This window comes from Oryctolagus cuniculus, chromosome 5, assembly GCF_964237555.1.
Source record: "Oryctolagus cuniculus chromosome 5, mOryCun1.1, whole genome shotgun sequence".
Taxonomy (NCBI): domain Eukaryota; kingdom Metazoa; phylum Chordata; class Mammalia; order Lagomorpha; family Leporidae; genus Oryctolagus; species Oryctolagus cuniculus.
The window spans coordinates 24798637-24826309 of NC_091436.1; the positions used below are offsets into that span (position 1 = coordinate 24798637).

Below are 27673 nucleotides of genomic sequence, written 5' to 3' on the forward strand. Positions count from 1 at the left end.
ACTTGAGACAATTAAAGCACACAGAGCAGGAAAAAGCAAACACAGAGAAAGAAAAACAGATATGAAGTGACATCTGGGAACAAACCATTTCTCCAAATAGAGTGCTTCCCACTCAGGGACCACAAAGAATATTATAAAACTGGTCAGGTGCACTGATCACGCTGGGATTAGAATCTTTTTCCCAGCATTGTTCTATCCATTGGCGCTCCAATCACAGTATACTGGTAATTATTTCTTAGCCATTTATAATAGAAATATAATGTCCATATATACTACATTCTACTTTTCCCTCACATACCGTTTATATCCTATACTTCACTTCTTGAGTGGCACTGCCTGGTGATACTGATTAATTTCCATCGCTGAAAATCACCTTCAGGACACACATTTGGCACAGTGGATCTTGGGACGTCCACATCCCATATTGGAGGACCTGGTTTGGAGTCCCAGCTCTGCCCTCCATTCCAGTTTCCTGCTAACGTACAGCCTGGGAGGTAGCAGGTGATGGCTCAAGCACTTGGCTTCCTGACTCCTACATGGGAGATCTGGATTGAGCTCCAGACTCCTGGTTTTGGCCCGGCCCAGTCTGGGCTATTGCAAGCATCTGAGAAGCGAACTACTGAATGAAAGATCTCTCTCTCTCTCTCTCTCTCTCTCTCTCTCTCTCTGACTTCCAAATAAATACAAAATTTAAAAAAATTAAGATTTGTTTATTTATTTGAAAGGCTGAGTTACAGAGACAGGATGGGGAGGGAGATGGTAAGGGAGAGAGAGAGAAAGATTTTCCACCTGCTGGCTCACTCCCCAAATGGCTACAGAAGCCAGGGCTGGGCCAGGCAGGAGCCAGGAGGAGCTTCATCCAGGTCTCCCACATGGATGACAGAGGCCCAAGCACTTGCACGCTTTCCCCAGGCATATTAGCAGGGAGCTGGATTTGAAGTGGAGCACCTAGGACGTGAACTCATACAGGATGCCAGAATTGCAGGCAGTGGCTTAACCCACTGCACCACAATGCCAGGCCCCTGAAATAAAAAAGTTTTGAAAAGAAACAAAATTACTTTCAACGCACCCTCTTACTCAATTCCTATCTACTGAACACATGATTGGGCTTCACCACTGTGCCAAAGTGCTGGGCCCTGTGCACTGGTCTTAAGGACATGGCTATAGGCTGAATTGTGTTCCCCCCAGCATTTGTATGTTGACATCCTCATGCCTCGTACCTCAGGATGTGACCATATTTGAATCCAGGGCTTTAAGGAAAGCAATGGAGATTAAGTGGAGTCAGACGGGTGTCCTCCCAAGAAGGGAAATGTGAACACACATGTGTGTGCATGGAGGAAAGACCACATGAAGGCACGCAGGGAAGGCAGCCACACGCCAGCCCAGGAGAGGGGCCCTCGGCGGGACCCAGAGCAGCTGCCGTGTGCATCTCCAGCAGGACTGAAGCTGCCTCGTGGCACGCTGCAATGCTGCCTCGACTGTCCAGTACAGACACTTACTATGACCTGCAGTTATTCGTCAATATGTCAACGGGAGGGTGGAAATGTCACACCGCTTTCAAGCTCACCTCCACCCCAGCCCACTTAAAAGAGGAGAGAAAGAAAGATCCTTTATAGACTTCAGCCGTGATGACTTCGAACGGCTTTAGAAATGAAAACCTCCTTGTTTGTAAAATGAGGTATATGTGTGTCCTGCTGTTCTGTGCTCGGATGACAGGGGATTCAGTTTGTCAAAAGCGTACATAGCTCTAAATTCTTTTTTTAAATCTCGTGTTTGATTTGATTCTTCGCATATTTGCTTTCAAAAATTGGCAGGCAAGGACTCTCCGAGCGACAGAGCGCTAGTTGTGCACATATGTATACAATTCCGCCTCAGAAGCCATTAGGAAAACGCAACAGCCTCATCCGGGCAACAGGAACACCCTGCCTGAGCTCAGGGAATGGGCTCTGCTGCTTTACTCTAACTTTCCGTCCTCACCCGGCGCTTCCATCAACAGGTTGGCAGGTCAGCCCGAGTTCATGTGACAGAAGCAGGAGAATCATGAAAAACACAAATCCCCTCAACGGAGGAAACTGGTCATAGCAATCCTGAGTAATCCCAGAGCTCCTCAGCTGCCCAGGCCGTGGTGGGCCGCACTCAGCACACTTCAGTCCACAAACAGTGGAAGCTGGGCGACTCTTTAAAAAAAACCCTAAGAAGGGAGGAGGGACGGCAATTAAGACCGAATGGAACTGACTTCACACCAGGCAATGTACTGCAAATAGGTACAGAATTGAAAGGAAAGACTCCCTCCTTCCCCTGCCAAAGCACAAACAGAGGTGAAAATAAAAAAGCCAACAAGGCGCACACGAAAAGCATTTTTTGAGAAAAGATTGCTATCTTTTGGTGTTTTCAGAATTTGCTGCCTACATTTCCACCAGGGCTGGGCCTCCTTCCTAGCAAGGATTTTACAACAACCTTTCCTACGGTTCCTCCCACTCGCCATTAAACACCTGTTTTTATCCAGGGCCCTGTTCTTTGACTTCGCTTCTTCAATGAAGTAATTGGCAGCTTCACATGAAGTTTGCATGGGGTTTTCCTGAAAAGGCCCCATGCTGGAATTCTGTGGCCGCTCCTTAAGCAGTAATTGCCATTCTACTAAAAACCTCTTCACCTTCCCATGTAACTATATTTAGTTCAAGCCTGGCTACTGTGGAACAGGAATTGTTTTGCTGCTTAGAATACTAACAAAACGTATGTAAGAGCAAAATGTTTCCAGCCATGGGAGTCTGCCAGGACCTCAAAATTGTGCTCAATCATGGCGATACGTGCTCATGAACAGTCCATATGAATGGCCTGATTCAATAGGGTATTGGAAACAGAACACCAGAGCCACTGAACTGGATGGACACTTTGTAATTTTTACCTCAAGTAAAGAAAATGGAACATATTGTTAGGGAAGAGAAATTTTCATGGGAAGCCACTTTTCAAATATTGCTCATCTATAATTTATTTTCCAGAGGATATTTCTCATACAAAGAGACTTTCGGAATGCTTGTTGAAAAACACAGACTCTGAGGCCCCTCCCCAAAAAAGTCTCATTTTGCTGATCTAGAATATGTAATGCACAAATTCATACAAGGGACTCTCAAGAAGTTCATGGGAGGTGCATATTATGAAAACACAGTAAGTAGATTTAAAAAGCTTGTGCACCCAAATGAATGTATCTTTTAGGTGCATTTTTCCACAAACCTTCTGCAGTGCCCTCATAACTTTTAAGCACACCAGGTGATTCTCACAAAAGTGCAATCTGAAATATCAACCTTCACTTGGTAACAGCCCAGAATTCCACTACAACCAGCATCCTACACAGATGGCACATCCTTCAAATAAAAATACACACGGATACAGAAACACAATTATTCTATGCAGACTTTCTATGTGAATCTTTTTCAAAATGTCAGCACATGATTATCCCAGTAAACATATTTTTTAATTAGTCTACTTACCCATAAAACTTTAAAACTTTCATAAAATTTTTTTTCAGACCATTGCAATAAGCCAGGTCAAAGTTGAGTTGTTGTGTGACAATCATCCAAGAAAGTCTTTGGAAATGAGTTAAAAGCTACTTGCTAAAGAGAAAAAAAAAATGAATCTTCTGTAGAAGGGGAAAATGGTAATCATGATTAATTGTAAGTGACGGCGGGTGTTTTTGCTTATTACAGCAAGTTTGTTTTGCTACCTTATGGCTCAGCCAAGCTATCAACCAAGCATGAAGCCAGAAGAAAGACACTTTCTAATACAAGCACTCAAAAAAATATATGCCCCATGAGCTGTACTCAAAAAACTCCTTGTGTGCTCTGCCAAAATAAAGGAATAGATCCAGGAGAAGGGGAAAAAGACCCAGGATCCAGTAATCAGGAGAGTCAACACAGAGCAAGGTGGAAGGAATCCCCAGGGCACGGTACAGGGAGATCCCAATAACAACTGCAGGCTGGAGAAAATCCAGTCCCCGGCAAAAGAGGGCGAAGGGCTGGCGCTGTGGCGTAGCACGTAAAGCCACCACCTGCAGTGCAAGTATTCCATATGGGCACCAGTTCGAGTCGCAGCAGCTCCACTTCTTCTCCAGCTCTATGCGATGGACTGGGAAAGCAGGAGATGGCCCAAGTCCTGGGCCCTTGCACTCGAGTAGGAAACCCGGAGGAAGCTCCTGGCTCCTGACTTCAGATAGGCACAGCTCTAGCCCTTGTGGCCCATTGGGGAGTGAACCAGCGGATGGAAGACCTCTCTCTCTCTCTCCCTCTCTCTGCCTCTCTGTAACTCTGCCTTTCAAATAAAAAAATCTTAAAAAAAAAAAAAAAAAAAAAGGAAAGAAAGAAAGAGGGCGAAGACTATGGGGAAACTTCTCAAAGGTGAATTTGAAAGAAAAACTCAAGTGTCTGAACATAGAGAAGAGATTTACGTAACTGCGGGAAGCTGTGGGGACAAGTCTACAGCACACTAAAGCACCAAGAAGGCCAGCACGGAAAACGACAGTTATGTAGGAAAGGAGAAGTCAACAGGCTCAGCTGTCACTAGTTTTTAGACAGCTATATGGATTAATAGCCAGTCAAAAGTACAGTGTAAGATTGCTGGGAAGGTGAGGAGATGGGGGGATGGGAAATGTGTGATTGGAGATGCAGGTGGGATGAAAGGGAGAGCTCTAGCTTCAGCTTCCAGACTGGGAGGTCAAGGGACAACGTATCAACCCAAATAATAAACCAGTAGCAATGTAAACAGGCTACTTCAAAGTCAGAGGAAAATTCTAAAGGATCTATTTGAATTGCATTTATTTATTTGAAATGCAGAGACAGAGACACTGAAAGATCCCTTCGGCTGGTTGACACCCTAAATGCCTGTAATGGCCAGGACTGGGCTGGGGCTAAAGCCAGGAGCTGGGGTCAAACCTAGGTACTTCAATGTAGGATGCTGGTATCTTAGCTGCTAAACCGCACACCCACTCCAAGAATCAATTTAAGGGCCAGCATTGTGGCACAGCAGGTAAAGCCACCGCCTGTGATGCTGCCATCCTATATGGGTGCTTGTTTCTGTGCCCGCTGCTCCACTTCTGCTCCAGTTCCCTGCTAACAGCCTGGGAAAATAGCAGAAGATGGGAGACCCAGATGAAGCTTCTGGCTTCAGCCTGGCTCAGCCCTGGTGGTTGTGGCCACTTGGGGAGTGAACCAGCAGATGAAGCTCTCTTTCTCTCTGTCTTTCCCTGTCTCTAACTCAGACTTTCAAATTAAAAAAAAAAATCAATTTAAACCACTCTACATTTCTTAGATGCTACTTAACTTTCTACTCAGTTCCTACCACCTTACTAATACAAGACCTGGACAAACAAAGCTATTCATTTACTACACAAGTAGTTTTTTGTCCAGCGTATGGTTAGGAATTAGTGAAAGCAAAGGTTCATAAGACAGATCATGTTCTTTAGCTCATGCAGCTTATGTTTTTGTGGAAGGAGACAGTAACAACTGAACACAAACCAGACAGGCTGAATGACAAGTGCAGTGAAGGAACAGAGAGCTGTGACTAGGTGTGAACAGGCTACAGTGCATAGTGGGAAGGAGGGGATAGGGAAGGCTCCAGGAGGGGCTAAACTGGAGCTGAAACACGAACTAGCTTTGCAAAGAACCAGGGGACTAGTGCCTCCAACATGAAGCAGTAACTCCAAAGGCCCACAGGTAGGAATGAGCCAGGCCAGTCTTCTGAGGACTGAAAAAGGTAAAGACTGTAGTACCAGAGAGAGGACTTCGGGCAAAAGTGGTTGGAGCTGAGGTATGTGTTTGTGTATGGGAGGAGTGGGTGGTGTGCAGGATCACAGAGAGCCTTGGGGACATTCCATGACATCTGGATTCCTCTCAATGTGATAAGACGACAGAAAGGTTTTGAGTCAGGGAATGACATAATTTACGGTCTAAAAATAACTTTAGGTGTGGTGTAGAAAATGCATTGCAGAAGGGTAGGGACAGACGCAGGAAACCAGCCAGAGTCTATGCAGATGTGCATGCAGTAGATGGCCAGGGCTTGGATGGAGGCAGCAAAGGCAGAGAGAGTAGAAATGAGATACACCTTGGAGGGGAAAATGGACAGGACATGCTGATGGATCCCTGTGTAGGGGAAGCAGAAACCAAGAATGGTTCTTAGGTACGGGGCTAGAAGAAGTAAGTGACTGGGGTATCATTCGGTGAAATTTTTGAGAAAGTTGTTGGCAAGTGGGTAGACACCTGGCCTAGCAGTGAAGACAGATGTTGGCACATGCACATCCCAGTGTCGGAGTTCCTGGTTTCAAACCCCAGCTCTGTTCCTGGTTCCAGCATCCCGCTAATGTGCATCTTGGGAGGAAGCTGATGATGCCTCAAGTTGCTGAGTTCCTACCCGCCATGTGAAACACCCGGATTTAGTTCCTGGCTCCCAGCTTTGGCCTGGCCCAGCCCCAGCTGCTGCAAAACAAGTAAGTACACAAGGAAGACAAGAGAAGAACTGGTTTGGAGACAAAAATCAAGCCTCCTGTTGATACATAACCTCTAAGATGCCCATGAAGTACAGATGCAGACCTGTCAGCTGTGCACTTGTGTCCTAGGGCTTGGGGCACAGAGAGGTCAGAGCTGCAGATACAAATATGGGAGACACTCTACTCCCATTTCTCTAGTTACACTTCCCTTGCCCAATTTCACCTTGCTGGCTTATTGCAACCGACCTCCTGGTCCCCACTTCAGTCTCCCCATGAAACCTACACTGCATGTGACAGGCACATTCATCCCACTGAAGCAAAGCTACAATCACTTCCCTGACTTGATGCAAAGCTCTTCGGGGTTCTCACTGCGCTTTTCAGTGTTGCCCTCCAGCCCTTCCTTCTTAGCGCCTGAATCCTAGTCCCTCACTGGACTTTTTTGCCTCCCTGATTCTGTCCCCACAGTTCTCTAACAGTCTCCTCCTTTCTACTCCCAATTCTGACCTTCCCCACTCAGCTTCTTCTAGGCTAGGACCCCCATGGCAGAGTCTGTGAATAATTTATCTCTGAGCCGCCTTATAGCCAGCATAACACCTTACGCATAGTAACTTCAGTGCAGGAGCTGTTTGTGCAGTGAGGTGCCCCTCTTCTCCTTCCTAATGTCCCCTCATAAAACAAACTGATTTGCAGGAATAGACTCGCCAGGCACATACCAGCACCGCTTTCCAGGATATTCTTAAGCAAAACAACACTTCAGTTCTTCCATTGGAAACCAAACTTTCCTTCACATTAAGGGCTGCAGTGTTACACTTGCCAGAGGTTTTTATGAATAGAAACATCCAGCCTCTTGAAATGAAAATAAATGGTGGGACAGGTTATAAGGATAAATGATAATGTCAGACCAACATTTAGGGAGGTTATTTGCTGTTCTGAGTTACTGGGGGTTTGGTTTTTCTTTCCCTGCTTCAAGTGTGTGTGTGTGTGTGTGTCGGGGGGGGGGGGGTGGCCAAGGAGTGTTTATATTTTCTTAAGACTATTTTTACCTCAATATCACTTTAACATCAGTTGAGTCTCCACTAAATATTAATCTTTCCTCCCAAGAACAGAGACTAGCAGTTACCTTATTACACTAAAGTTCCCCAGGAAAAGAAAACCTGTTGGAATTTTTTTTTCTCTATTCAAAATAGAGGCTTAATTATAGGACCCTACATCCAGGCTTATCTCCTTTGTGATTTCAGTAAGTAGGCAAAAGACAAAGTCTGACTTGTCTACTGGGTATTATGTTTTCAGAAACCTAAAGGTAAAATAAATTGAAATTCAAATTATTTTGAGATACTATTCATTGATCACACCTAATGAGCTAGGGACCAAGGACAAGTAGGTAACATCTAAACTTTTCATTTTCTTCCTCTCAAAACAAATGATATTTGCATTATTAGCAGACTAAGGAAAATTGAACCTAAAAAGAAGAGGCTATATTAGGACCTGTGTTTCAGTTTTGATCACGGAATTCGTAAGAAAAAAGTTGTGGCTGAGAAACAGCCATTGAACTGCTCAGAGTTCCTGCAGCTGGAAGAAATCTAACACAGTTGCAGGTCAGCTGGTGGCTTTAATTCCGGGTGAGGTCCAGGTGGATCCTGAGCATAGAAGCCTTGGCTTTGATCATGTCCAAGGAGAGGAAAGCCATGACTGTCGCACTGCCTCTTTATGAATGGATTTCCTTTACACACACATATTATTAAAATTGAATCATATTACTTTGAAACCTGACTTCTCATATTTTGATAGTATTTTATCACGCAAATTATTTTTTAAAAATATTTCACATCATTTTTAAATGGCTTAAGCTGGTTACATTATTTAGTTAATTCAATGAACTTTTAATATTTGACTACTAGGTTATCTCCAATTTTTGGTTTTGACAGATTTTGATCCAGTACGAAATTAATCATTTGCTTTACAATATACTTCTGGAACAGAATTGTGGGGTCTGAGTGTAGCACATTTAAGGTTTTTAATATATATTACATAGTCAAACTGCTCTGCCGGTAGTGTCAATTTAAACAAGCACAAGAAAATTATCGCTGAGGAATCCTCCATTTTAATCTTTGCTAAAATCATAAGTGATCAATGACAACTTATTTTTGTTTATGTGTTTGCTTAAACTTTATTTCAAATACCAATGGGTCATGTATGTGTCTGCTTTGATCAAGTAACACGGGCAATTTGCTTAGCCATTGTGCATCAGTTTTCCTCATCAATAAAATGGGGTATCAGGCCTAGTGACTTCATATAGATGTTGTGAGGATGAAAAAGCTAATTCACATAAAGAATTTAGAATAGTCCCTGGCCTATAGTGAATTCACAGTTGTACCCATTTGAAAAATGCCCATGCAGGTTCTTCACTTGTTTTCTTGGGGGCAAGGGTGGGGTTGTGTTTAGCTTTTTCTTAATGACCTTTAAGAGGTCAGACTACATTGAGGATATTAATCATTGCTTCCCATATCCAATGCAGGTAGTGATTTCAACTTTATGATTTCCCTTTTCAATTTACTAATGATGTTTTTTCTGTTATGCAGAAGTTTAAATATTTTATGTCATTATATCTATTTATCTTAAACCAGAATAAATTATAGAGGCCAAACAGTCACACATGAGAAAAACAGGACAGGAAAGCATGTTTTTAAATAAACATGGTTTGTAAGAAAGAAAAGGATTAATCCATAAAAACTACATGTTTTATATGAAAAGAATATTATAAACAAACTTACCATGCAAGAGAAATGGAGAAAATTATTTGCAACATATGAAAGACATAAAGTTAATTTTCTTAACATATAACTCTGTATGAAACCATAGAAGTAAACAAAGGCTACAAATAGGTAATTCAGAGAAAAAGAACTACAAACACCCTACCACACTCCTAATCACAAAATGAGATGCTGTTTCTTACATATGGAGTTGCAAAAATTCTAAAAATATATCTGTAAGCACAGCCTTGTAGGCATGTTCATCTGGGGAGGGCATTTACCGCACAAGCACAAGGAGCAAAGGAGTGAGTGGGAACTGAATTCCTGCTGCAGCTCCACTTGTTAAGGCAAGTGCCCACAGGGCTGCCCCACCTAGAGACAGACTGCTGTTTCTCACAAAGCATCCTATGGGCTGAAAGTGATCCTGATATGCAGTGTTGATGAGGGAATGCAGAAACAGTAATTCTCAAATAGATAGAGCAAGCAGATACAGTGAGATGGTTTCTTTGAGAGTGATTTGGCAAAGTTTATCAAAATAAAACACATAAATCTTTTGATCTAGCAGTCCCACTGTTAGGATTTTATTGGGCCACAAAGCTCAATATGTGTAGATAAGGATGTCCATGTCAGCACTGCTCACAACAGCGTGAATGCGTGTGTGCGCGCGTACACACACACACACACAAATACATAAAATATAAAAAACAGAATAGGGTCCTTTTAAATTTTATTGATTTATTTTTATTTTTTTTAAAGGCAGAGAGAGAGAGACAGTCTGACAGATATTGACAGAAAGATCTTCAATCCACTCAGTCACTGCCCAAATACCCACAACAGCCAGGGCCAGGCTGGGCTAGGAGCCCAGGACTCAATCTGCATCTCCCACGTAGTAACTGGGATTCAAGTACTTCAGCCATGATCTGTTGCCTCCCAGGATGTACATCAGCAGGAAGCCAGAGACAGAAGGGTGCCAAGACTTGAACCCAGGCAACCCAATACAGGATGTGAGCAGCCCAAGCATCTTAACCGCCACACCGAATACCCACACCAGAACAGGGTTCCTTAAAGTAAATTTTGATATATCCACATACTATGCTATTATTTGTTAATAGGATTATAGGATTAAAGATGTCAATATGGAAATCTTTTCCAGTTATACTACATGAAACACTAAACAATAATTATAATATGCTTCATTTGTATTTTGATAGTGCATGGAATGAAATAAAAATTACTCATGCTGGGTTATAACTGGGAAGTAGGACTAGAGGATCTGGAGGAAATAAACCTACTTTTCTCCCAAGCATCTTGTAATGTTTGACATTGAACTATATGCGTATTGTTGTCATTAAGGAAAATAAAGCATCCACTTTTGCCTTTATGATTTTTCCGTATGGCTTTTTTTTAAACATGGAAATGGATAAATACTCTGAGCAAGACAAATTCAAGGCCCTCAATCAAACTTGGAAACCCGGTAGTAAAGATACCCCTGGGGATACACGCATTCCATATCAGAGTGCCTGGTTCAAGTTCTAGCTCCATTTCTGATCCAGTTTCCTGATGGCTCAAGTACTGGGTCCCTGCCACCCATACGGAAGATCCAGATTGAGTTCTAGGCCACTGGCTTGTCTTGCCCAGCCTTGGCTATTGTAGGGAGTGAACCAGTGGATGGAAGAGCTCTGTCTCTCTAGCCCTCTGCTTTTCAATTAAAATGAAAATAAAAAATTTTAAAAACTTGAAAACTCAGAAACATAGATGGAGGTTCTATCACAACCTAGGTGTGATTGTGCACACTTTATTCATCTCTCATTTCCTAAAAATTAGGACAGTGGCATTATCAGTCCCTAGGGCTGAGGCACAGCAGGTGAGAGAGGTGGTCTATGCCATAGTGGGGATGGGCTGAGGATGAAAAATACTAGAAGAAATAATTACTAGATTCAGACACTTGCCTTCAGATGATTAAGCCAGAGTAACATGTAATTCCTAAGTAACAATAATAATAATAGAATAATATGTAGCCTTTATTCTCATACTCATTGGCTTAAAGTAGACAGGCTATTCATTGAGAATATTTGTTGATTCATTCAGATAGTCAACAAATACTACCTATGTCCAGTCCTACCATGCTTTGTACTTGGCAATGGAAATAACCAGTCTCAACCCTCTTAGGGCCTAAGGCCAGGGAGTATTGGAACCACACTATTTGTAGACATACCTTTATGGCCTTTGCTTGGAAACAGTGGATCCAATCCTCAACAAAATATTGGCAAACCAAACCCAGCAACATATAAAAAGGATTAAATGCTATACTCAAATGGAATATACACCAAATATGCAAGATTGATATCTAAAAACCAATTAACATATTAATAGAATGAAGGACAAAAACCACATGATCATCCCTATAAAGATAGAAAAAGCTTTTGACAAAATCTTACACTTTCATAAACTAGGAATAGTAGGGATCTTTTTTTTACAAAAAGCATGTATAAAAAATCCAGAGCTAACATCATAATAATAAAAGACTGTTTTCCCCCTTAAATCAGAAACAAAACAAAAATGTGCACTCCTGCTACTTCTATTTAACACTGGACTAGACATTCTAGCCAGGGCTATTAGACAAGGAAAAAAATACAAGTCATTCAAGTTGGAAAGGAAAAAGAAAAATTTTCTCTTTGCACATGACCTTGTATATAGATCTTGTATATAGAAAATCCTAAAGAACCCACTGAAAACTATTAAGGCCAAAAAATGAGTTCAGCAAGGTTGTAAAGTACAAGATCAATATATAAAAATCAATTTTTGTATTCCTATGCACTAGCTATAGACATTCTGAAAATGAGATAAGAATACAACTTCATTTATAATAACATAAAACACAATAAAATATTTTAACAAAAGAAGACTTATGCATTGAAAACTAAAAAACATTGTGAAAATATTTTAATTAAAGACACCTTGGTTGATGAATTAGATTTCATATTGTTAGAACTGGCAATATTATTTAAATTGAACTAGAGGTTCAACACAATCCCTATCAAAATCTCAGTAAACTTTTTTTCAGAAAATTAGCAAACTGTAAAATTCATATGGAAATACAAAAGAACCAGAATAGCCTGAAAAAGAACAAAACTGGAAGACTCACAATTCCTAGCTTCAAATCATACTACAAAACTAATCTGGCTGGTGTTGCAAAGTTGGCATCCCATCTGAGTACCAACTGGAGTCCTAGTTGCTCCACTTAAAAGTCCAGCTCCCTACTATTGCAGCTGGGAAAGCATCAGAAAATGGCCAGAATGCTTGGACCCCTGCCTTCCACGTGGGAGACCTGGATGGAGTTTAGGGCTTCTGGCTTCAACCTGGCCTATTATAGGCATCCGGGGAGTGAACCAACAGATGGAAGATATCTCTCTCTCTGTCTCTTTTTCCTTCTCCCACTTCCTCTCCCCCTCTCTCTGTAACTTTGTCTTTCATATAAGAAAATAAATCTTTTTTAAAAAACTACAAGATTTCTAGACAGTATGATACTGATAAAAGAACAGACAATGTGATAGAAGTGAGAGTCCAGAAATAAATCCTCACATACACAGCCAATTGAAGTTCATCTTTTCAATAAATGTTGCTGGGGCAACTGGATACCCATATGCAAAAGAATGAAACTGAAACCCTATGTTAATACTATACATAAAAATTAACTTAAAACATATCATAGCTAAGAGCTACAATTATCAAATCATTAAAAGAAAACAGGCTAAAAAGTTTTGGCCTTGGTAAGGCAACAGTTCTGGAGATCTGACAACAAAAGCAAGCAAAATTAGATAAACTGGACATCATCAAAACTTAAAAACTCTAAGTTGTAAATCATACTATTGAGATGGAAAGATAGGCTAGTGAATGGGAGAAAACATTTGCACATCATGTAACTTCATCCAGTAAATGAAATTCTTAAACTTAATAACAGGAAGTCAAATTACCCATTAAAATCAAGCAAAGGATCTGAACTGAACTTTTACAAAGAATTAAAAAAGGCCAATAAGTATGTGAAAAGATGCTCAAAGTTATTAGTAATTATGGAAACAAATAAAAACCACATAGAAATATAACCTCACATCCATTAGGATAGCTATAATCAAAAAGTTAGTAATAGGGGTAGGTGTTTGGCACAGTGGTTAAGTTGCCAAATGGGAATGTCTAGTTCAAGTCCTAGTTCTACTTCCAATACAGCTTCCTGCTAATTCACAAAGTGCAAGGAAGCTGATGATGGCTCAAGTACATGGATTCTCTACTACCCATGTAAGAGACACAGACTGAGTTCTGGGATCCTGGCTTCAGCCTAGCCCAGCCCAGACTGTTGTGGGCATTTGGGGAGTGAACCAGTAAATAGATCTTTCTCTCTCCCTTTCTCTCTCTCCCTTTCAAATAAATAAATAAATAAAAATTTAAAAAACAATAACAGGGGCTGGTGCTGTAGCATAATGGGTTAAGCCGCTGCCTATGACTACAGCTCCCATATATGCATTGGTTGGATTCCCGGCTGCTCCACTCCTGATCCAGCTCCCTGCTAATGCACTTATGAAAGCAGCAGAGGATGGCCCAAGTGCTTGAACCCCTGAAACCAAGTGGGAGACTCAGAAGAAGCCCCAGGCTTTGGCTTGGCCCAGCTCTGACCATTGTAGCCATATTGGGGGTGAACCACCAGATGGAATATCTCTTTCTCTTTCTAACTCTACCTTTCAAATAAAGTAAATAAATCTTTAAAGAAACAACAACAACAAAAAAAGACAATACCAAGTACTAGACAAAGACTTGAAGACACTGGAACCCTCATACAATGTTGGATGGAGAATAAAATGTGCAGTCTCTTTGGAAACTGTTTCTAGTTCATTAAAAGGTTAAACCTAGAATCATCTACAGTGCGACTCAGAAATTCCACTCACAGGTATATACTCAAGGTATATTAAGGAGACAGCGCTGTGTAGTACAACATTGGCAACCCATATGGGCGCCAGTTCAAGTCCCCTTCTCATCCAGCCCCCTGCTAATGGGCCTAAGAAAGCAACAGAAGATGGCCCAAGTGCTTGGGCCCCTGCACCCGCCTAGGAGATCTAGAAGAAGCTCCTGACTCCTAGCTTCAGCCTGGCTCAGACCTTGACATTGCAGCCATTTGTGGAACGAACCAGCAGATGGAAAACTTTCTCTGTCTTTAACTCTGCCTTTCAAATAAAATAAATAAAATCTTTAAAAAGAGACATTTTTTAAAAGATTTATTTATTTATTTGAAAGGCAGAGTTAGAGAGAGAGAGAGATCTTCCATCTACTGGTTCACTCCCCAAATGGCTGCAATGTCATGGTTGGAGCTGGGCCAATCCAAAGCCAGGAGCTTCTTCTGAGTCTCCCACATGGGTGCAGGAGCCCAAGCACTTGGGCCACCTTCCAGTACATTCCCAGGCTCATTAGCAGGGAGCTGAATCGGAAGTGGAGCAGCTGCCAGGACCTAAATCGGCACCCATATGGGATGGGTGCATTCACTGCATTCAGTGAGTGGCTTAACCCCCTATGTCACAGTGCCAGCCCAAAAAAAGATATTAAAACACATCTTCACCAACAATTTATTCACAATGTTTACAGCAGCACTATTCATAATAGCCCCAAAGTAGAAGTAACCCAAATATCAGCTGGTGACTGGATAAGTAAAATGTGGTTTATTCACACAATATCATTTGGCTATACAAAGAAAGGAAGTACTGATACACGCTACAACATGGATGACCCTTGAAAACATTATGCTAGCTGAGAGAAGCCAGTCACAAAATGACTCATGTGATTCCATTTACATGAAATGTTCCAAATACACAAATCTATACAGAGAAACCAACTCAGCGTTTACTTAGTGTGTGTGTGTGTGTGTGTGTGTGTAAATGGGGTCAAATAGGGATTAATAGTTGCACTGTGAATACACCAATAATGAACTGTACATTTTCAATGGGTGCATTTTAATGACCTGTGAAGTGTATGTCAGTAACAGTGCTTCTGAAAATCCCAATAAAGAGTCTCACTGCATTTTTTCCAGAAATAATTCTTAATAGTCCCCCTAGAACCCAAGGCAATAGCTGGAGCCCAAGTTGAAAGGCTCCAGAGATCCTGAGGTTAAAAGGAGGAGAAACAAGGTAACTTCTGGTGTACCAGGATAATGTTTACAAAAGCTCAAAGTGAGTGACAAATGTGAAGTACTGGGCCCTGTGCTATTGATTCTTTAGACTCACACAGATTTGCCCCAACTAAGCATCTAAGAGGAGAATCACCTCTAACACTGTAATCCCAAGCAGCTGCTCTAGCCTTCGACAGTCAGCAGAGAGCTGAGATCAAACAGGACAAGAATCTTCACACCATTTGTAAAGCCAGAGTTGAACAGCAAACAAGGAGTGAACAAAATACTTGGAGGGTGATATTCCTGGCCTCGGCAAAGAATACAGACACGAACAGAAAACTGACTCCATGTTATGCTTTTGTTTTGTTCTGTTTTTGTTCAGAATCCGAGAGCAGAACTTCTGGGAAATGGAGTAACTCCTATCCTAAGTGGACATCCTGAGAAAACTGTTCCACTTTTATAATCCTCAACTTAAGTCATAAACCACTATCATCCCTTAACTGACAAAACTCAAAACGCTCTACGCGTGATGTACGGATTATTTCAATTTATACCAACTTCCCACCAACAAAACTGAGAACCTCCGAGCTAAGTGTAATACCGCCCTGTGAGATACTTCCCTGAATGTGATCGAACACAGCTTTTTATTGAAATTACTCTTAAACAGGTGACAGTCTCTTGATACGATTCGTGATTTTACTAGGAATTATAGCCACCTGGGTATTTCTCTGCTGTACCAAGATGTAAGGCTGTCACATTTCAGGATTCTACTCGATGCTTAGACAGCCTTGATTTTTCTAAAGGTAAAATTCATTTATCTAGTACTCACAGCAACATTATTTTTGTGACAAAAGAACAGCATTTGAAACCGTGCTTTCTGTATACCTATTATTCTGGACAACTGATTTAATTCTATCTTTTGCCACTGCAGAAACTTAAAAATATAAATTGTTCCTTGCAATGAAAGGAAAGAATCACACAAAGGAAACTAAAGTTTTATTTACACCAAATCATTTACTAAATTTAAGATCCTAGTCAACATCCCTAAAAAAAAAATCCCTCAAATAAGCCATCAACATAAAGTCTTCCTGATGCTCAAGGCACTAAAACCATATTATTAACAAGGAAAACAATCTTTTTTGGATTCTGATTTCTCTCCTTTGCAAAGGGGTCGTTGTCCCGTGACGCTAGTTAAGTCTTGTCAAAGCTTATGCCACCTCTGAAGTGAGGCTGCTCACAACCATGACCACTGGGGTAAGTGGAAGGGGGTTAAATGACCTAACGCTCTCCAGCTAGGCAACCTGGAGCAGATTTTAAAACCTTCATCTGTGTAATTTCCTCTCTCCAAGATCCTGTTGATGTCTGCCTGTACAACTCAGAAACGTGTCTCAACTGTCTCCACAGACAATCTAAAGCGTTGCTGAGAAGTTGGCTGTTTTCAAAATAGTTGATGAAAAATACCAAAGCAGCACCGTTTGTATTATCTCCTTATCCAATCCCACGTCACGTCACGTCAACGCATAGTTCTTTACCCAGACCCTGCTGGGGAAATGCCAGACGCACCTTCCTTCCCTTTTCATAGTTCAAGAAAACAGAAACCAGGGCATTGTAACTCAGACGCGCTGCACACTTTTCCATAAAACGAACTGGAGCCCTGGGGAACTGGGTGCGCGAATCAGGCTCTCCCTGCATTTCACAGCTTGCGTGTCTAACGTAAACAAAACACGTCTCGTCCGAGAGAACCGCGCCTTTCGGGGGCGGCTGGCTGTGCCGGGCTCAGGGTCCTGCCAGGCAAGGGGAAGGCAAACGGCACTCCCTCCCGTCCGAATAACAAACCATAAATCAGTGGGCCAGCCTGAAAGCCCCGGGCTGGGCAGCCGGGGAGCCAGGCGTAAACACAGAAAGACCTGTTGGCCAGCTTCTCTAGCTCTAAGTTTCGCGCGTGAAAAACACAGCCATACTCAAATGCGTTTCTCGTAAGTTTCTGGCTCCCCGGGAGTTTGGATCCACACCAAAGGCGAGGCATCTTGCACAAGAAGAAAAAAAAAAATGGAGCCTGCGCCTTTAAGGTAGCATCGGCCGGCTCCCAAAAGGCATTCCACCGTGCACGACAAAGAATCTGGCGAGCACTACCTCTGGGGTTTCTCCCAGCGACTTGGCCGGGTCCGAGCGGAACCCGCCGAGCCGACCAGCCCCGGCGGTCCCAGGGGCCCCCGCAGCTCGCCCCGCGCCGCGCGGCGGGAGCGCCTCGCGCGCGCCCCGACTCACCGCTGCCGGGCTGCGGGGACAGCGTGGAGACCGAGGTCTGGCCCATGGCTGGGGTCGCAGGGCCAGCTCCAGCGATCACGAGGCTCTCTCGGTCCTTCGATCAGGGGGCCGCTCCCACACGGCTTTGCGGGCGCTCATTTCGCGGCCTGTGCCGAGCCGCCCGCCCGGTCCCCTCACCTTCTCCCCCGCGTGGGTCTCCCAGCCCGGCCGGCCGCAGCCGGCGCGGCGGATCCAGCCCAGCGGATGCCTGTCATTCCTCTATGCAGATTAGCTGGGGTCAGAGGTCACCGGGAGGAGGGGGGCGAAGGGGAGGGGGAGGGGTGCGGGCGGGCGCAGAGGCTGCGGGTGGGGGTGGGGGAGGCCGGGGCTGGCGCAGCCGCAGCCCTGGGGGCGCTGGAAGACCCGCACCCGCTCGGGGCGGTTAGACAGCTCGGACTCAGCCCGCTCAACTTTCCTGTAAAAGGTTCAGTGTCAAATGATCCTCCAGGCCTGGAAGAAAGGGAATTAAAGTACTTAGTCACGGTACTTAATTTCAGAAAATTTGTTGCTTGAAAGTTAGCTCCTGACCGAAGTTCTCTGAGCGGTATGGCCCACTGTCGGGAGCCGTGTCCCCCCCACCCCCGTTGCAAACACCAGCTTCCTTTTCCCAAATGGGATTGCAACAGCGACGCCGCCGATGGCTTTGGCGAGGCTGGACAGCAAACCTGAGGGGTTCAGCCACGGTGGGGTGGCGTGGCCTCCGCAAGCACCTTGCTCCCAGCGCGGATGCTCGCCTCCCACGCTGCAGTCCAGACGGATCAGGGCGACCCGAGGTGTCTCCAGTACACAAAACAGGCCAGTAGGAACAGTAATTTAGAAGCTGCCATTCCCTGAAAACTAAATTAAACCCTACTATCATATCCTATTAAATTTCAGTTTTCTTTAAAAAAAAAAAAAGTGAATACAGATAAACAATCTTAGTATCTGCGATGCACAGCTGTGGAGAGCCCTGTGGATGCCCTACCCCCACAATGGCCACTGGGCTGGACAGTGGTCCCAGAAACGTGTTCCCTTTTCGGAAAGGTTTGATTCCTGCACTTTTCTGAATGCACTCGTCTCATTAAAAACTAAAAATGGAAAAGTGCAACATTTAGTTTACCCTAAACATTCAACTTTGAACTATTAAAAAAGTATCTAGTATGTGTTGTAGAAGAAAACCTAATTGTTTTAAATATGGGAAGCATTCTTTTTTAAAGTCTGTACTAAGATCATGCGGTTCCTCGTTTCATTTTTTTGAAGAACACTTGGCTGTTTCATCATAGTTGAGTATATTGCCCTATTTTCTCACGCTCAAAGAGTCCACCCTCTATTGCAAGGAAGATCTTTCCCCAGGAAAGTAGATCAATGATCTACCTCACTTGTCTCATTCACTCTCAGGAAATCCTGATCTTCTAAATGAAACAGGATTTTAACCAAAGCAGGAGTTTTAATTAAGACAATGAAATGAATCCTAACTAGATGTCTTTATAAAGTACAAAAATGTTGTGTTTGGGAAACACATTCCACCGGTGAATGTCACACTCCCACTGGTGCTGCACAGCTCTAGTTTCTCAGGGTTGGCTCGACACATCCTCATTCACCTTCCTCGAGACCTTGCAGGATTTGCTGGTTAACACAACCTTTCGCCTCGTCTGGGACCCTTGGGCTCCCCAGAGCAGATTACACCGTGCTCTCTGAAACTTCCCATTCCTTCACATCATCCTCCAAGCCTGGCAACCAAAACTGCAGAGGTACGAGTGTGCACTAAGGTTTCTTTATAATGGTGGCACCGTTGTTCTATTTCCAGCTCTTCTCTCGGGGACTCAAGAGGCCTTTTCAGCAGAGCTAAGGAGCTACACTAACGAACACAGAAAAAGGCCACAGAAGTCCCTAAATTGCATTTCTAGGTCACAACATAAAGATTAGAAATTATCATCTAACAAGGGTATTTTAACATGATTTTCCCCCAAATTGCCTGACTCTTGCCTTACTACCTCTCACATAGTTTTAATATGAGTTCTGGGTGTTCCTCCCATAAGTATATAGTTTAACTCTGGAAACACTTAACGTCAGCTGAAAAATATGGACGTTTCTCTGTGTATGACCCCCTTCTAGGGAATTTATAACAATGCTAAGCAAAATCAGTGCCAAAACTGAGCTCCGAGGAAGTTATCTGCATCTGTCCACAATTCTTCAGCAGTTATCTCTTTGGTCCCAGTCTTTAACCTGGTGATAGCCTGGTAAATGCTTAACAACTGGTGTGTGCTGTGAGGAGACAGGGGCAAGCGCAAGGCTGCTTGCTGATTTGTATTGTTTGCCAATCTCCATGATGTAAATACTCCCACAATGGCTGATTCTCTGAGCTACCAACCTGGAGCAAACCTAATGTCAACCAGCTTACAAAATTCCTTGAAACTTAACAATTTGCCCTAAGCGCCTGTATACACCACCTTCCACACATCACTATTTTAATTATTGATTTATTGAAAGGCAGAATCAGAGACAGAGGTTGTCTATCTGCTGTTTCATTCCCCTCACGTCCCAAACACCCATGGCTGGGCCAGGCCCATGCTGGGAGCCCAGAACTCAAACCAGGTCTACAACCCAAGAACGTGAGCCATGACCTAAGATTTTAAGGGATTTTATTATTCCAGAGTTCACATGAGCAGGAAGCTACGATTGGAAGCCAAAGGAAAGAACTCAAACTCAGGTACTCTATGAAACGCAGGTGTCCCAAGCATCACATTAACCCCTGTGCCAAGCATCCACCCCAACACTGCTTTTGTCTTTTCTAATTCACTGCCCTTAAGTCATATCATGACTGAATTTCAGGAATAGTTCACATTAAATCTTCCTGAAAAATGTAGAACAATGGCATCTACTGATTTTTCCACTGAAAAGTCTAAGTGTTTTTCTGTCCCTGAAAGAACTTCTGTGATTTGTTCCTGAGGTTTTCCAGCCTCTACCCTATCACACAGATTTCACTGGTTTTCTGATGTGGGAGTTAATAAGCTCACCCAGCTGGGATGCTCAAAGTGACACTGGTATTGATCATGTCTTTTAGATAAAAGGTACGGCAGAAATGAGCCTAAACTTCTACTGAGTATTATGTTTCCAGTTGAAATTCTGGATATATAACCAGTGTTTACCTTTTAAAATGTTACTGTAATGCGGTTGCAACTACAGAAAGTGCTTAGTGTATCTTTTAACAATGGCAGATACTAATTTTAACATGATAATATCAAAAGACAAAAGAGAACTGCTGTTAAGAATGACAGTTCTGGACATTCAAATTATATGAAGCATTGGCAGAAGAGAAGATTGCATTCCACAAGTATTAGACGACAGAACAGGAAATGAACCTGAGAGACAAGCTTTTCTTTCCTATTGTTCGCATATTTTTATATGATTTATTTCCTGCGTTTTCCTTCTTCTGCTCACTCAAGCTAAAAGGATTAACAAAATACCTCGCTTGTGCCCCGCCCTGAGCCAGTCCCTGCAGAGGGCGTGGTGTGGCTCACGTGTGCTCGTGTGCTTACTTAGTGATTGAGTGCTGGAAAATAAAGATCTCAAGGGGTGGTGGTGGAATTTCCTTCTCCAAAAACTTTCCCTTCACCCTAGGAAGAAAAGTGACGGTAATTCGCTATGCTTCATTGCAAAAGCACAACAACTTATTCATCCATAGTGCTTGAAACTCTGATAACTGCTATAAAATGAACTATCTTTAATTTATTCATGAAAATCTGTGGAAAACAATCGTTAACTGTATTTTTTTTTTTTTTGACAGGCAGAGTGGACAGTGAGAAAGAGAGACAGAGAGAAAGGTCTTCCTTTGCCATTGGTTCACCCTCCAATGGCCGCCACGGCCGGCGCACCACGCTGATCCGATGGCAGGAGCCAGGTACTTATCCTGGTCTCCCATGGGGTGCAGGGCCCAAGCACTTGGGCCATCCTCCACTGCACTCCCTGGCCACAGCAGAGAGCTGGCCCGGAAGAGGGGCAACCGGGACAGAATTCGGCGCCCCGACTGGGACTAGAACCCGGTGTGCCGGCGCCGCAAGGTGGAGGATTAGCCTAGTGAGCCGCGGCGCCGGCCTTAACTGTATCTTTGATAACCGCCCAGTTTACACAAAATAATTGCTTAAAGTAAGGTCACAATCACTGTTTTATTAGCCACTACATCTCTCCTTAGAACTAATAAAAATTCTGGCACAAACAGTGGCTCAATGCATGCATGATAATAAAATAAGCATTTATATTATCTCCTTAAGGGTAGCAAATTCAAATATGAACCAAAAAATCCACCTGAGGATATATGTATGATTTTGGCAACAGTGTACTGATTCTATAGAATATCAAGTCTACCAGTGACTGTAATTTTCCTTTGCATGCCACTCTTAAACACCTCCTCAGGCATCATAATTGTGGCACAGCATGTTAAGCTGCTGTCTGCAGCACTAGCATGCCACATGGACGCCAGTCCGTGTTCTGGCTGCTCCACTTCCAGCTCCCTGCTAACGCACCTGGGAAAGCAGTGGTAGATGGCCCAAGTGCTTGGATCCCTGCACCCACGTGGGAGACCTGGAAGAAGTTCCTTGCCTCTGGCTTCTGGCTGGCCCAGCTCTGGCTGTTGCAGCTATTCGGGGATTGAATCAACAGATGGAAGATTTCTCCCTCTGCCTCTCCCTCTCTTCCTCTGTAACTGTCTTTCATATAAATAAATCTTTTTTAAAAATTCATTAAAAAACCTAGTCATTCAACTAGAACTGAATGAGGACCTCCCCTGGGCATGGCACCTCATGGGCATGAGGATAAGTGAGGCAGAGAGCTGAGTCTGGTGGAGTGTGGATGCTGGAAGTATGGCAGAGGGTGTGAATTGCAGCTCACAGCTAAGTGACTACAACCGTGAGGACTCTGCTGAAAGCTTGATCACTCCAGGTGTTAAGGAAGTCAGGTACAGGAAGGCACAGGAAGGCCCTGAACTTTATCATTACTGAATCCACTTCTTTCCCACACAAAGCTGAATGCCTCAGCTTCCTAAATTAAATAGTAAATGCTGACAATATAACAGTCAGTATTGTTTCTATGTTTATTGCTTTTAATTTTCTGAGGGATAAGTTTAAAAAACCTAAAATGTACCCACTTCAAGGAAAGAGTTCAACATATTTTAGTAAATATGTAGTTCAACCACCACTACAAATTTCAGAAAACTCTGAGAACCCTACACAATCCTTCTGCAGTTAATTCCATCCCATTCCCAGCTCAGGCAACTACTGACCTGCTTTCCATGCTTAGTTTTGACTTTTCTAAAATTTCATATAAATAGAACAACATATGCAGTTTTTTCTTCTATCTGGCTTTTTCTTACTTAATGTTATTTATATTCCTACATGTTGCTCTATATACCAGTATTTTGTTTCTTTGTGTTCTCAGTAGTCTTCCATTGCATGGCTATTCGATGAAAAAAAAAATATATATATGATAGCTCTATAGTACCAAAAATTCATTCATTGGTTCATCATTCATTCAACAAATATTTATTATGGATCTCTAGTATACCAGTCTCTGTTCCAGGTACTTGAGATGTAGAATTACAAAAAAAAGTAAAAATACCTGCACTTGCAGAGCTTACATTCTAATGAAAGAACATAAAATAAGCAGCCAATACAGTTAAGCTCATAAATTTTATAGCTATTTAGGAGATGAAAAGTGCTATGAAATAAATAGAATAGCTAAGAGAAATTGGACTGGTTTGCGGTGATCACAACAGACTTCCCTGAGAAGATGGTGTTTATGCAAAAACTCAAAAGAGGTAATGGAATTCCCCACATGGCTGTCTGGGGGAAGATGTTTCAAACAGACAGATTGGTTAATATAAGAGCAGCGTGGATGTTTGAAGAACAAAAGGGGGCCAGTGTAGTTGGAGTTGATAGGGAGGCAGAGAGGAAGAGAAAGGGATAACAAACCACACAGAGCTTTGTAGGTGACCATAAAGACTTTGGCTTTTACAACAAGAGGGTTGGGGAAACAATGATGGGGTTTTCAAAACTTAAGTCATTTATTTACTTTTATTGATTTAAACAGATGGGGAGAGGAAGAGACACACACGCACGGGGTAGGGGATGGGGAGAGACAAGGAGACAGCAAGAGATCGTCCATCTGCTATCTCAATATGGGATGTGCACAGACATTCCAAGTGGTGGTTTAATCCACAGCACCACATCATCTGCCCCTGGATACATTTTTAAGGTAGAGCTCAACTTCCTCATAGATTGAATATAGATAATGGGAGAAAAGAAAAGAAGGAAAGATTATTTCAACATTTTTTTCTGAGTCATTGGAAGGATTAAGTTGCTGTTTATTAAGACTGAGCCAACAGTAAGTGGAGCAGCTTTGGGGTAGAAAATTGAGTCTTGAGATGTCCAGAATTCATGCAAGTGAAGAAGGAAAATAATCCTATGTGAAACCAAGGGGGGAGAAACAGTCTATGCCTACACATGTTCTAATAAAATTGATTATTGAAAGCAAAGAGAAAAAATTTAAAAGTATTAGGCAGAAAATACAGGTATCACTTTAAGAAATTACAATAAATTCAATGACATAACAGAATTATATTTTCTTAGCATGATGGGAAAGTGTCAACTTAGAATTCCACATCCAGGTAAACAATCATTCACTAAATCAATCATTCACTGAAAATGGTTAATCACTAAAAATTTCTACAGGGGATTCCTCAGGAAGAAATAGAATGGGCCCAGAGGTAGAGGTGGGATAGAGGAAGCAGCAGGGAGAACAGAAAGAGATGAAATAATGATGAATGCAAACAGCTATGGAGTGTGCAGACTGGAGAGGCAGATGGTGATTATCGAACATATGTTAAGGTCTGGGTCTTGATATACTAAATAGTTTTAGACTTTCTTAGAAAAAAGTTAGTTTTAAATAAGAAAAATACAATGAAATTCCAAAGCAGAAATGATATTAAAGGAAACTTCACCAATCCAAATGATGAGAAAATAGAGAGGAAAAAAATTTAAAGAGCATGCTAAAAATAGTGACACAAATTAAGATGGTCAAGATATACCCAAATCAGTAATCTCAATAAATGTGAAAGGAGTGGGTTTTCTTATCTGATGACAGAGACTAAAAGATTGGAAAAAGCAGAAATACATCTTTCAGTCAATTTTAGGAGCTACACCCTAACAGCAGAAGCTGAAAATAAAAGTATGAAAAATAAACACCAAGCAAATGCTTATCAAGAGAAAACTGGTATATCAATATTACTAGATTAAAATCAAAGGCAAAACAATAAATAGCATAAGGGGATCTATTATGATAAAAATAATAATCTAGCAAGATATACAAATTACCAACTAGTACCCCCCTAACATCAGAATATTTAAATATGTAAAGCAAAAACAAAATTAGAAGGATAAAAGGACAGATCCACATTAACAAGGAGAGCTTTAAACACACCACACCATGTAGACATAATAGTGATCAAGAAAGCAAAACACTTTTAAAGGTATGGACTGGAACATTCCAACTGACATGCTTGATGTCTTCAGGAAAAAGCAACTGCACATTTCATAAATGCCCAATCATAGGAGAAATCTCAATCAATTTTAAGAATTTGCATTATGAAATTTTAACTGAAAAGTGATCCCTGTTAAATACAAGAGTGGGAATAAGAGAGGGAGGAGATGTACAATTTGGGACATGCTCAATCGGACTTGCCCCAAATGGTGGAGTTAGAAACGTGCCAGGGGATCCCAATACAATCCCATCAAGGTAGCATGTACCAATGCCATCTCACTAGTCCAAGTGATCAGTTTCAGTTCACAATTGATCATAATGAAAGGACTAAGAGTCAAAGGGATCACACAAACAAGACTAGTGTCTGCTAATACTAACTGATAGAATCAAAAAGGGAGAGAACGATCCAACATGGGAAGTGAGATACACAGCAGACCCATAGAATGGCAGATATCCTAAACAGCACTCTGGTCTCAGAATCAGCCCTTAAGGCATTCGGATCTGGCTGAAGAGCCCATGAGAGTATTTTAGGCATGGAAAGCCAAGACACTCTGGCAAAAAAAAAAAAAAAAAAAAAAAAAAAAAAAAAAAAAAAAAAAACTAAATGAAAGATCTCAGCAAGTGAGATCCCAGTAGAAGGAACGGGGCCATCAAAGGAGGTACCTTTCTCTGAAGGGAGGAGAGAACTTCCACTTTGACTATGACCCTTTCGGAATAAGATCGACGTTGGTGAACTCAAAAGGCTTCCATAGCCTTGGCAACTCATGGCTAGAGCCTAGGGTGATTACTGACACTATAAACAAGAGTGTCAAATTGTTAAGTCAACAACAGGAGTCACTGTGTACTTACTTCTCATGTGGGATCTGTCCTTAATGTGTTGTCCAATGTGAAGTAATGCTATAATTAGTACTGAAACAGTATTTTACATTTTTTGTTTCTATGTGGGTGCAAACTGTTGAAATCTTTACTTAATATATACTAAATTGATCTTCTGTATATAAAGATAATTGAAAATGAATCTTGATGTGAATGGAATGGGAGAAGGAGCGGGAGATGGGAGGGGTGCTAGTGGGAGGAAAATTATGAGGGGGGAAAGCCATTGTAATCCATAAACTGTACTTTGGAAATTTATATTTACTAAATAAAAAAATAAAATGCTTTAATGATCAAAAAAAAAGAAATTTTCAATTCTGACAATAAATAATTAAATTAGTAAACAACAAGAAAAGTATCATTAAAAACAGAAACAAAAACCCCTCTCACACATTTCTGGAAACTAAAGAAGAAAAAAAAACCACTAAACTCCTAAATAATGTGAGAACATCAAATAGAGATTTACAAAATGCTTAGAACTAAACAGTGAAAGTACTACAACACATGTGTGGTGAAGCTAATGTGGTGAAGACATATATTTAGAGCCTTAATTGTACTTACTATTTTTTAAAATTTTATTTAAGGAATACAAAATTCACGTATTTCATATATTTAGGAACATAGTGATACTTCCCACTATACCTCCCTCCCACCCAGGCTCCAACCCTTCTTCCTCATCCCTCTCCTATTCCCACTCAATATTTACAAAGATCTATTTTCAGTGTACTTTATATTCATAAGATTAACCCTACACTAAGTAAAGAGTTCAACAAATAGGAGTCAAAAGAAAAAGGCATCGTTCTTCAACCGTAGGCACAAGGGCTGTAAACAATCATCAAATCTCAAAATGTTAATTTCACTCTAATACATTAAATTTTTGGTACTCTATTAATTACCACAGATCAGGAAGAACATATGGTATTTGTATTTTTGGGATTGGCTTATTTCACTAAGTATAATGGTTTCCAGTTACATCTATTACATTGTTAAAGACAAGATTTCATTTTTTTTTTACTGCTGAGTAGTATTCCTTAGTGTAAATATGCCATAATTTCTTTATCCAGTCACAAGTTGATGGGCATCTGGGTTGATTCCATATCTTAGCTATTATGAATTGAGCTGCAATGAACATGGGGGTACAGATAACTCTTTCATATGCTGATTTCATTTCCCTTGAGTAAATCCCCAGGAGTGGGATGGCTGGGTCATATGACAGATCTACTTTCAGATTTCTGGGGTATCGCCATACTGATTCCACAGTGGCTGTACCAGTTTATATTTCCAGCAACAGTGGATTAGGGTACTTTTTTCCCCAAATCCTCGCCACCCTCACCAGCTGATTTTTGTATAAGAGCCATTCTAACTGGGGTGAGGTGATTAACTGTGCTTATTTACAAAAAACATCAACAAAAAGATTTATCCAGGGAGAAATAATTTAATCACACAAAGGAGTTGAGTAAGTATTAAATTATTGAAACTTAAAAGATGAAAGAAAAGAAAAAAGGGGAAAAAAGAGAACAGAATGAGAAAGGGAATAAAAACACAAGTGCATCAATGAAATAGGAATGAAAATCAGGTGAGGGGTTCACTGCTTTGGAATGCCCAGTC

At 41.8% G+C, this 27673-nt stretch overlaps 1 protein-coding gene across 10 annotated transcripts in view; it reads right to left on the reverse strand.

The window, feature by feature from the left end:
• PHACTR2 (phosphatase and actin regulator 2) overlaps window positions 1–27673 on the reverse strand; it is a 321121-nt gene that overhangs the window by 125788 nt on the left and 167660 nt on the right. For 2 of the 10 annotated variants that reach the window (XM_070073469.1, XM_008263586.4), the window contains exon 1: window positions 17642–17898. The exons of 6 other annotated variants lie outside the window; for them this stretch is intronic. In XM_070073469.1, coding sequence (XP_069929570.1) covers window positions 17642–17687 — 46 coding nt within the window. In that variant the 5' untranslated portion in view covers window positions 17688–17898. Of the gene's footprint in view, window positions 1–17641; window positions 17904–27673 lie in introns of those variants that run through there. 2 more of the 10 variants (XM_070073470.1, XM_070073472.1) reach the window with 2 other exon arrangements.